Below are 12434 nucleotides of genomic sequence, written 5' to 3'. Positions count from 1 at the left end.
ATTTGCCTAAATTTATAAAATGATATACCTATTCACTAGGGGGCTCAGATCCTCATTCGTTCCACTTTCAACGTTGACTAAATTATCATTTTCGCTCAAGCGGGGCAAACTTAGAGAAGATAATTCATGCTTTCAACCACATTCTATTTCCTATTCTTTTCCACACCAAATCTCTTTTGCAACTAAACCTCTTTTCATTAAAATTCCAAGATAAACCTCTTCTTATTTGTTGGATTCAATTAATAGATATTTTTATTCAAATTATAATTCAAGTGACTGATTTAATTTGTATATGTTTGTTTCTAATGCTTTTAAAACCAACAGTTGAAACTGATCTCTAGGTTGATTATAGCATTGACAATCCTACTTTCATTTCAACAAAACAGTACTACCTCCGTCCCTAATTACAGGGCCCTTTTGAAAAAATAACAGGAATTAAGATAGTTGATATTTGTATTAAATATGTTTGTAATTACTATTGTTTTTACAATTTTATCCTTTAAGAGAGAGAGTTGGTTTATGTTTTCAACATGTTATTTATTGCTGAGGGAAGAAAAAGATGTATAATAAATAGAGGCATGTATGGAAAGAAATAATTAATGTAGTTGGAAATAGCAAAGGAGTCTTATAAAAAGGGACAAAAATTTTTCTCAAAAGGGTCTTATAATTAGGGACGGAGGTAGTAGTAAATTGCTTATTTTCTCATTTAATTTTTTTAAATCGAATCTAAGTATGAAGTTAGGGTTTTGACTCATCTTAATGAAACACCACAATTATAACTTGTTAAATTGCGGCGATATAAAATTAAAACTTACGTTGTTATATCATGAGGTCATATTCTACTTTTGTAAATCAAAAGACAGGTCATAAACTGATAATTAAGCGCATGAATTCCAATAAAGAAGGAAGAGAGATTCAAGGATACCCTAATATTTGTTACGCATCTGAATCAAACCAGCCTAATATCGCATTAGGCAGGACAATTAAAACTCTGCAACCACTTTATCTTTTTATTTTTATGTACTTCTAATAAATTATGTTATTGCTAAGCTGAACGATATTTCTTGTGGAGACAACATTACTTTATTATTTGTTTACAATTTGGTGCACTTGTCAATTAGCATCGTCAACATGTTAATGCATTTTACTATGAACTTGAAATTATAAACGGTCATTCAAAGTCAAGTAAGACCCCACACAGTTTAGAGATCTTTTAAGCTTATAACATGGCTTAAGTTAAGGTGAGATATATTTGAAAAACTAGGTTAATCAAAAGAATTCGAGTTAGATACAACTACAATCCCGAAACATTAAAGCACAGCCAACTTGTAATCTATTTGCCAAAACATGTGTATTAATAAAACTAACTATTTATTTTCTTTTTCTTCTTCTTTATTTTATTTTTCAAGAGTCCAACTTTTTATTTTTTGACAAATTTTTTATTGTTAAGTCTACGATTTTTCTTTTCATTTCTTTTATTATTTTTTCACAACCAAGTTCTTCTAGCACCTCACCCTAAACTTAAAAATAATGCTAATTCAAAATAACAAACCCCAAAACATCAAAATATTGCTAATTACAAAGAACAACCACAAACTTAGTCTTAAGCCAATAGCAAGTACCTATGATTCAACTGCAATAACTGCATGCCTCGACTCTGACTCATTTCCAGAATCCCCAACCCGTTGTTAAAACTGTTATTCTAGTACATGCTCTTAATTTGTGATGCAGCTGCATACCTACTAATATACCAATGTAGCCTATTCCAATGAAGCTACAAGCAACAAATTTACATGGCACTCGCACCAACTCAAGTATTCCGGTGACCGCAATGACAAATCGTTCCCATCGCCATCAAAATTGCCTTTAAAGGACTTTTCACACACATGCACGGACCATTAATTAAATTTTCTTTATCATCAAAATTGCAAGATAAAAACGTCAACTTATACTTAAAACATATCACTACTACAAGGAAAAGGAAAAAAAAAAAAACATTTCTATTACTACAGCTGCCCCTGATTGCTTATGCTTAACAGACCACGCAACAGAACGATTGTTTCACCAAACAAAAATGACAAACTGAATTTTCAACTGTTCAACATTGCTCCAAGTAGAGTTGCTGGAAGATTTAATATGATCCTTAATATGCTTAGAGTAGTACTTCCCTATCATGAATCCAACTGAATGCAAGTTTGGATGATTCCTTTGCTCTTGCTGAAGCTCTCTCCTCCAGCCTTCTGATTCTTGGTGGCAACCCACAAACATACTCCTGTGCCTTTCGTCCCTCACCTGAAAGTCCGGTTATGTCGGCCACCTTCCACCTCCCAACCAGAAACTCAAGTATATCAGCATAGTCCTTGGCAGTGTAGACTCCAATGCGCTGGGCAACAGCAGAATAGTTATCAAACAGGTTGTCGTCTCGGCCATCATACATCAGGTGTGCTGGCATAGCAATTTTCTTCCTCATCATGTCAGCAAAAGCAATAACTGTTCCATCAGGATCAATCTCCAATAGCTTTTCCACTATCTTTGTGTAAGCAGTCTCATGGCGTTTCTCATCAGAGGCAATCAGACCACAGATCTGAGCCAACTTCAAATCGCCGCGTTCCTTAGCAAGCCTGGCTGTGTTTCCATGCGATATAAAGGTCGCCCTCTCTTGAAATGAAGTGTAGATAAAGCCAAGGTAAGGGCTATTCTCAGTCCGAGGATCCTATCCATCAAATTCCATCAATCCAAAATTAGAGAGATATAAACAATAAATATGACAAGATTCAACTAGCAGCATAATATTTTGAGTCAAAAATGAATTCAAGGGAAGTTTGATCTTATTCTAGAAATTCAAAACATAAATATGAAATATACTGACAGTGACACATTGATGCATCAGGATGCATTAGACATTAGTTGATAAAATGTCCATTTTGAGCAAATTCAGTATTACATTGACTGCAATAGCAATGATTATGTAATTTATTATGAAACTAACTAAGATCATCAATAGATGTCTAGGATCTTACCATTCCAGAGCCAATCAGGTACTGAATTGTCTTCTCAATTTGTCTCATATCAACACGGCCGGACAAATAGAGATACTTATTAAGAAGATCGCCATGTCTATTTTCTTCAGCTGTCCATGCCCTTGTCCAAATAGCCCAAGGAGTAGGGCTGGCACCAGTTTCATCACGAACTCCATCCAAAGTATTAAGCATAGTTTGGTAAGTAGGAAGAGCTTCTTCTGTGACCATATCTCCAACCAGAACAACAAAGTAATCATCTGGAAGCTCTTTTGCCCTCTCTCTCAGTTCCTTCACTTGCTCTTCGAATCCATCTGAGGAAGGATCGGGCAGAAAATCCTGTGGTTGCCAACACTTCTCTACAGGTTTAAGGTGAGTCAATAAGGTTTCCTCAGCCCAACCCTCCAACGATTTGAAAATTTCAATCTTTTGGGGAGGCATAGAGTGGGTTACTTGAACATGCACTTCTCTGGGAGGTGTGAAAGCCTTCTTAATATTTTCAACCTCTCTGCAAAGTAAATATAAAATAACTTTTTAGAGCAACAGTAGACACCATTCAAATGATCTTGCTTTTGTGAATTGATTTATACCAGATTGTATCAATATCATTCATTTCTTTAACAGGCAAAATAATTTATTTATGTGTTGAATTGTTAATATTATTGGTGGAAACAATATCACAAAACTCCCGTGTAGATATCATCAAAATGACAATTTGGCAGAATATGCAGTGCGTACCACCACCTTAAATGCATAGGTTAATCAATCAAATCACTAGAAGTATTACCAGTACTCTGTATTCAGCTCCAACAAGATTATCATAAAAAAGAATCGGTAAACATGGACCCGGATTTGCTGCAGTGAGCAAATCCTGCAGTCACACAAAATTGACGGTCCAAAATGAAGTTCGGTAATTTTAGAATTACATAAAAGAAACAAAATCAAATTTTAATGAGCCATTGGACGGCCACCAACATCGTGACTGTATGACCAATTTCTGTAAACATTCATCAAATTCACATATGCATGAATTAAAGACTAAGAAGCATATCAAATCAAATCAAGCAGATGGTAATATAGACCCAACAAGTTCCAAAAATTATAATTGATTATACACACAGAGATTCATGTTGAATAGGAATGAAATAAAAAATTCCCAAATTGAATTTATAGCGAAGCCACCTAGGGAATATGCGTTTATACCATAGAATACAATCAAAAAAACAAAACTAAGGTGTACTTGTTAAGAATATTAGAAGATACTAGAGAAAAACATAGGGTAAAATCATTAAATACGTTACTGACAGAAACATGTAAAAAATTTTATTTATTAAAAAAAAAATTAAAAAAAAAGTGGAATAGTAGCAAACATAACAAGTGATAATATGAAAAATACTGAGAAAGAACGTTGTGAATATAAGTTGGTGAGAAAAATTAAATCATTGAACCAAACAAGCATCCTGAATATCCTCACCAACCATAAGACTATACATGCAAAGCAAAAAAAATCAAAACTTGAATGCAATCGAACCACCCCAACCATCATTTCACCAAACCAAAAATTAATTCAATATCATATCACAAATTAAATAATCAATAATCAACTTAACGAAAAAAAATTGAGAATCAACAAAATTGAAGATGAAATGAAATGCACGATGAATTGAAAAAGGGATCTGAAAAAGGGAATACTGACTTGGAACCAGAACGGAGGGTGGAAGCCATGACGAATTTGGGAGATTTGAGACTGGCCATTTGAGGGAGAGAGAAGGAGGATGTTTGTGTAGGGAAAGGGGTTGCTCTGAGAGCCATTGTTGGATTCGGATTCGATTGAAGAAGAAGATGAAATTGGGAATCACGGATTTGAGAGAGAAAGAGAAAGAGAGAGTATGCGTGTATGTGTATGTGTGTGAGTGTATTGTGGGCAGAGGCAGGAATGGACAATGGGAAGGGACAGCCACTTAATAATAATACTACTTGTGTGTAGAGTTGTGACTTTATTTACTACTACTTTTTCCACCTCTCTTCCCCATACTCCTAGTATTTTCCTACTCTCATTATTAGTACTACTCTTTTACCCCCACCCTATAATACACTCACTCTTTTTAACTTGGGTTAAATGTGTTTTTGGTCCCTATAAATATATCAACTTTTCGTTTTAATCCCTCTAAAATTTTCCTTCAACTTTTAGTCCCTATAAAATTTTCAATCTTCACTTTTGGTCCCTCTTTTAAAGTAAACTCATATGTAGAATTCATATTATTTAATAAAATTTTTCAGAAAAATTCAAAATATTATAAGAATCACTCCAAAAAAAAATTCATAATTTTTTAACAAAACATGAATTTAATATGAATTTTTATATGTTTTAAGGTTAAAAATTCATATTTAATTTGTGTTTTGTTAAAAAATTCTAATTTTTTTTAGGAAATTTTTTTAGAATATTTTACACATTTCTGCACAATTTCATTAAAAAATACAAAAATTAAATTAAAAATAGGGACCAAAAGTAATGATTGAAAATTTTATAGGGACTAAAAGTTGAAGGAAAATTTTAGAGGGACTAAAACGAAAAGTTGACATATTTATAGAGACCAAAAACATATTTAACCCTTTTAACATCTACTAACATTTTTTTTTTCTTTCTCTCCATCAAAATTGAGAAAAATCAACAATCTATCATCTGTGTTAAAGAAACATAAATAATCGACTTGAGAAAAAAATAAATTCAAAACTTGAAATCAAAATAAGATATTGCAAGACTAATATTGTAATATAACTATATTGTGATAAAGAACCGAATATGTATATATAATTTGTTTACATCATTGGTACAATACTGTAATTAAGTTTATAATTTCTTAATATTTATTTTGAAGCTTTTGCAGTTTAGTTGGTTAGAGCATCCGTTTAATAACCATAATGTCTTGAGTTTTTTCTTTTCTTTTTTGTGGTGGCGAACTCCAGCCCTTTCATGTATTATGCATTGTTCATATCAACTGATCTAAGCTCACGACGACATAATGTCTTGAGTTTAATTATCAAAGAAAGCAACACTAATAATCTTAATTTTTTTTAACTTTGGAGAGAGAATCAGAGTGAGTGATACTAGTTAAGTTTGCATCTCATCAACCATTAAGTAAGCATATCATTTCTAGTTAGATCATACAATAAAAATAATAATTAATACCACGATGAAAAGAATCGTTCATTTTTTGATATCATTAACCAATATTCCAAGGGTACGGTTAACATTTCCCATTTTCATTATAGGATCGAGGAGTAAATACAGAAAGTGATAAATACTACTACAATCGTAGACCGATCGCTTTTAGCATATTTTGTTGGTATACATACCTTATACTATCCATTCATTATACACATAGATGTTCTCTAAATTGCACAAATAAAATTGTCTTGTCATGTATAAGTTTCTTTTCAATGATTAGACTAAAAAATTATATCATATTTTATTTAATCTAATAGTTAAATTTATTGATCTAACAAGAAAAAATAATTTATGTATAAAGCAAGACTTATCTCACTTGTGACTTGTAGGTAAAAGATCCTCTCTATTTAATGGACACCTTCATCTAGAAAAAGATAGACTAATTTAAAATTATTTTAAAAATATTATTATTATTTTATACAATGAGTATACCTCTATCCAAATAAAAATGTCCGTTAAATATATAAGATCACAACTCCTCACTTGTGTGAGTTAGGATATTCTCTACTTATTCAATTTAGAAAAAGATACACACAAGAAAGATTAGTGCTCCGGAGCACTAGAAACTAAAAATAGAAAGAAAAAAATATGATTTGCATTGAAAAGTGCAGCTTTTTAACTTTTACAGCACGAGATTAATTAGAATAGACTGACAGTGTAAAACAATTTACACCGTCAACCAATTAAAATCACTCAATTAAACACCTCACCTTAATGTTAAAAATAGAAAAAAAAAATCAAAGAAAATCTTTCCTAATAACTTTCTTCTAATCATGTTTCTTAGTTTAATTAAGGTTGTTGTTTTCTTCAATCCCCTTTTCCTTTTATCTTGACCCTTGTCCTCATTCTTCTTCATCTCTTCTTCTTTTAACTCCCTCTAAATCCTGTAGCTTATCTTTTCAGATTGTTTCTTTCTTCATGATTAAATGTTTAACTTTTGTAACATTTAAAGTTTTTTTTTTGTAAATGGCTCGATTTAAAAAATGTAATTTGATTAGTCTATGGTTGTTGGGATGATCTTTTGGTACTAAATTAATAATAGAAACAAAAGGGGTTAATTATTTGTGTTTGTCGATGAATGTTTTTGATGATTTTGTTTGGTTTTCTCATTAGAGATATTTTTGTTATGTAATGAAGCGGGTGGTGTGGGAGGAGATAGAGATGTTCATGATTTTCTTTTTTCTTCAAATCGTCTCTTTCAAACTAACTTTGGAAGGATGAAAGGATGCAGTATCATAACACATGTGAAAATGGCAACCTCAAATACCTAAATTAAAAATAAATAAAAAAACAAAAAACATGAGTAGAAGATATTTATTGAAAAAGATTTTATTTGATTTTTTCTATTTTAGCATTAAGCTGACATGTTTAATTTAGTGATTTTAATCGGTTGACAGTGTAAAATTGTTTTACACTGTCAGTCTATTTTAATTAATCTCTTAAAACATAGAATATACAATTTTCAAGAAATAATTTTCTTTTATAATTCCTTAAATTAAAGTCGGTTTCACACATTAAAAATTGGTTCCATTGATGGGATATACACTAAGGGTGTGTTTGTTTCCAAGGAAAGATTGTGGGAAGGAGAGAAAGATGAGGGAAAGAAACATTTTCTCTAGTTTGGAACTCTCTAAAACGGCCATGGAAAGAAAGAATTTAATGGGACCCACATCAGAAATCATTCCACGCCAATATGGAGAGAAAGGTTGAGGAACAACCACTTTTTATCTGAAAAGTCCAAAACACCTTTACTTTTATTGCATTTTATTTGTGTTATTATTTCTTTGTTGTTTCTCTCTTTTTATTTTTTCAATTTGCCGTTTAATTGCACCTGAAGAAAAAACACCCCTATTTTTTCAATTCCTCTGTTCTTCCAATCCCATCCTAATATATATATATATATATATATATATATATATATATATATATATATATATATATTGTAAAGGGGTGTATATATTTAAGGGTATTTATGTCAATTAATAAATATATATCTTTCTTTCCTTCAACTTTCTATTCCACTTTCTTTTATACCAAACAACTAAAACAATCCTCTCACTTTCTATTCATTTTCTTTCCTCATATAATCTTTCCTTATTCTTTCTTTCCTTTCACTTTCTTTGATCATCCAAACAGACAATAATTTCATCCGACAAGAGAGTTAGAGAAATCCCTTCCTTAGATTGGAAATCAGAGAATTGCCATATTCATGCTACTTAGGTTTTCACGACAATTTCAATGTGTTTCCTTGAAATCCAGGCCACATGGCCAACATGGAGAACTTGGTTCATTTATAGAACAGGTGATTTTGAGGAACCTTGATATTAACGAAGAACCAAACTGAATGAATGTGTTGACTCCATGAGTCCCCCAACACATGTCAAATTCATTATTTAATTCTTTGGACGAAGACAAGTCATCATGTCTTGATGGTGATGTCAATGTGATAAGCAGCCTCCGTCCAACATACTTACAGTGTAGCATTGCTTCTTTCGTTTCATAATATTTGTCGTTTTTGAAGAATAATTTTTTTATATTACTTGTTATTTTAAGTTTTAATGCAACATTAATTATTGGTTTATCAATAATACACTTGCTTCTTTATTTATTGTAGAGAGAAATAATATAATAAAATATTAAATAGTTAAGGGTATTATAGAAAATAACACATAAAATTTCATCAAAAATAACAAAATTTATTTGATTTTTTGATATGTGTAAATTCCTCAAAAGCGTCAAATATTGCGAAACGGATGAAGTATTTGCACGTACCAAACGTCAATGTATTTGGACCAAATGCATAAATATTCGAGGACCCAACGTTTTGTTGGATTTAAGATCGAATGCAGCAATAGTTTTTTTTTTTTTTGTCAATTAGGCAAGTGGATAGAAATTCACTTTTTTAAGGTGAATAAGTTAGGTGTTCGGGATTCAAATTTCGGTCCTTTTTACAAATTGAGTTAAACGCACAAGGCCAAATGAAATAATCGTTGATGAAGTAGTTAATTGAATTGAGATACATTAAATTAGAGTATTTTATTGGGGAAAAGACAATATTTATCTTTTTCAACTCCGGTTATTTTATTATTGTTGTTATTATTATTATATAAAAAGGGAAAAACATCAAAATGAAGATAATTATTAGCTCTTCTAACTTTTTGAATGTTTTTATAAGGGTTTTGCTGACTAGTGTCTCCGGAACACTAGTTAAGAAAACAATAAAAGAAATATTTGAATTGAAAACACCATTTTTACTTTTTAAACTTTGACTACACAAAAAATACATTAAATGGAGACTAAAAAAGTCTTTTATGAAATAAATATACTTTAAAGTTTTTCTTTTTTTTTAATAAAATCATATTTTAAGGTTGTGACTTTTTATTATAAATAGGACCAAAATAAGTTTTAAAGTTTTCTTTTTTTTAGGAAAAGTTTTATAGTTTTCTTACGATAACATTGTTTAGATGTTGGGTTCAAGATATTGAGTGCCGATTATGTATTGAAAAATGATGTTTATACAATTATTTTTGTATAACTTTTGAACAAGTTTCTATTTTATATTCATAGTATTAGTTAGTTTCCATTCTGGATGATTTAAAAATATTTTTTAATATTTTCCATAAATATACATAAAAAGTGTCTTACGCATTTACTCCGTGGACAGCATCGGTCGACCGTAATCTCAACTTATGTTAAGTATATGTACTTACAATCATTTTCCGTATGGAGGACTTAACTTAGCCATCCAGATTTTTAATATATGTGGCCCCAGCTCCCCGTTGCTATCATCCCCTATTATATAAAGGAGTCAAAGTGAGTAAAAAAAGTCAAAGAAACGTAATCAAAATGAGTAAAATATACCGTAGATTCAATTCACCGTACCGCAGATTCTTCTACTTGATAGAACTCACCATTATTAAAAAAAAAAAAATTATATTTTTTTTAGATAGTGTTAAGTTGTGCCCTCAGGTCACATGTTAATAAATCCAAAAAAAGAAATATTTCTTTAAACTTTGTGCATTCAATTCATTAAAACATTAAAGATAAAGTTTAATGCACACATTCCAATACATTATTTCTACATTTGGCTTCTAAACTTATGTCTTAAGGGCACAAGTTAACATTTCCCATTATTTAATGAACATGAAAAAAGAAATAATTGCTTATAAATGTTACTTGATGGAGTATAAACAACATACATTATTTTTTGACACAACATACATTATTTGTTGAATGAATCTAAAAGATGAATTTCTGCTTATAATAGCGACTGAAGTGTGTACATGTTAAAACTTAGGAAAATGTTAATGAGCGTCACTGAAACACTATTTAAAAGTTTTAAATCACTTTGTATAAAAATTTGTATGATCAATGCACTGAAAATCGAAATATTTGATTTAAAGCAAATTGCACTCACCTCACCTCCCCTGAGGTTTTATTAAAAGACACTCACTTCCCTTCTAGTTTAGAAAAAACATTAATCTCCCTTATGCTAACATTGTTAACTAACACTTTCTACATCCACTATTTATCTCTAACATCAAAAGTTAAACCCTAATTTGCTTTTCTCCCAAAAACTAGAAACATGAAACGTTGTCACCGACCTTTCATCACTTTTCCACCAAAACACAACTAGCTTCACACGATTACTTGTCTCTTGCATCTTGCTTAATCGCATACCATCAAACAACGTTTAATCTTCCTCACCAACAACCAGCCTTTTGGATATGTTTGAATTTTTATCAATGGCTTTAGTTCCAAATATGGACTACAAATTTTTGTTCTGCAGATAGTAACATTGTCTTTGCTATGATATTCCTGTTATATTATTGCTTTGTAAGGAACTCATTATTATTTATTGAATTTGTGCCAAATCTGTCTGCACCAAATATGCAGACCAGTGAGTTTTTAACCAAATTTGCTTCCATTAACACATGTGCAAAACAAATTGAAAAGGCATGCTATATAATAGGCAAAATCTTATTTAAACGATGAAGAGGTGAAGAAATAAAGAAAATCGGAGAAAGCATATAAACAATGAAGAGGGTTGAAGCGATTGAAAAATGGTGAAAATTGGAGAAATCATTTAAACGACAGCGTCTATTGAACCAGTGTGCAGGAGAATCGCAAAAATCCAATTAAGATGAAGGACTGTGAATGAAGATGAAGGGGAATTTTTTTGGTGTGCACCGTTAAAAATTAACAGATGTTAGTGTCCAAGGGGGAAAGTGCTCCAATCATGAAATAATTAAGGGAGGTTAATGTTTTTTCTAAACTAGAGGGGAGGTGAGTGTGTTTTAATAAAACCTCAGGGAACGTAAGTGCAATTTACTCTTTGATTTATGTAAAAAATAATTTCTTATTTTGTAATCCTTAAAAATATCATAGGAACACTCGTTAGGAAAACCCTAAAACTTAAGAAAACTAAAATTAGAATTTTTTTTTACCAAAAACAACTATCATTTATTAAAATGTTATATATTTCATATAAAATGCACAGTTTTCAATACATACTTACTATTGTGAAATTTTTACGCGTGTAAATTTGCAAATAATAAAAAAAACTGTAAGTAAACAGTTTACTAATAATTTTAAATGTAAGCAAATTATAATTTAATTTCTTTAAGAATATAATTTTTAAACTAAGGAATCAAATTACTGTCGACTAATATTTTACTTATTACACTTTTACAAAATTGATTACTATTTGATTTAAAAGTTTAATTCTTACACATCTCTATAAAATTTTATATGAATTGAAAATCACTTAAATATGTTAGAGGTACGTCAAAACTAATGTATTTAGTATTATTATACGATGTTAATCTTGACACACCTTAATAATATATTAAAAAAAATACTAACAAATACACATAAGACACTAAATAAGAAGTAAATATAGTAAAAATAAATTGGAATTTGTGTAGTAAAACTTTTAAAAGTGTAAAAAAAATGATATTTTTAATAAAAAATTATGCTCCATTAACTAATGTTTCAGAAACACTAGTTAGCATGACTTTTTATAAAAAAAAACTCTTTGATTAATTTATATATTATTTTATGAACTTTTCTATTATTACGAATTAAGGTTCAAGAAAAAAGAATTAAGGTTCATAAAGGGCATTGAGATAATATAATACATTTTTAATAGTAAAATTAAATGAGATTATCTACTATACATTTTATGT

At 30.3% G+C, this 12434-nt stretch overlaps 1 protein-coding gene across 1 annotated transcript; it reads right to left on the bottom strand.

Annotated features, from left to right (window-relative positions):
* Positions 1-1893: 1893 nt before the first annotated feature.
* Positions 1894-4949, bottom strand: LOC146932204 (stearoyl-[acyl-carrier-protein] 9-desaturase, chloroplastic). Its single transcript, XM_085703852.1, has 3 exons — positions 4714-4949; positions 3021-3525; positions 1894-2713 (listed from the first exon to the last, which is right to left on the bottom strand). Exons 1-3 carry the CDS (start codon positions 4827-4829, stop codon positions 2153-2155), a joined length of 1182 nt encoding a protein of 393 aa, XP_085559978.1. The 5' UTR covers positions 4830-4949; the 3' UTR covers positions 1894-2152.
* Between the last annotated feature and the right edge of the window lie 7485 nt (positions 4950-12434).

Source organism: Medicago sativa, chromosome 4 (assembly GCF_051527215.1).
Source record: "Medicago sativa cultivar Bolivia chromosome 4, Bolivia_mono, whole genome shotgun sequence".
NCBI lineage: Eukaryota > Viridiplantae > Streptophyta > Magnoliopsida > Fabales > Fabaceae > Medicago > Medicago sativa.
The sequence above is the reverse complement of the archived record's forward strand: the minus strand, read 5'-3'. Positions and strand labels throughout refer to the sequence as shown.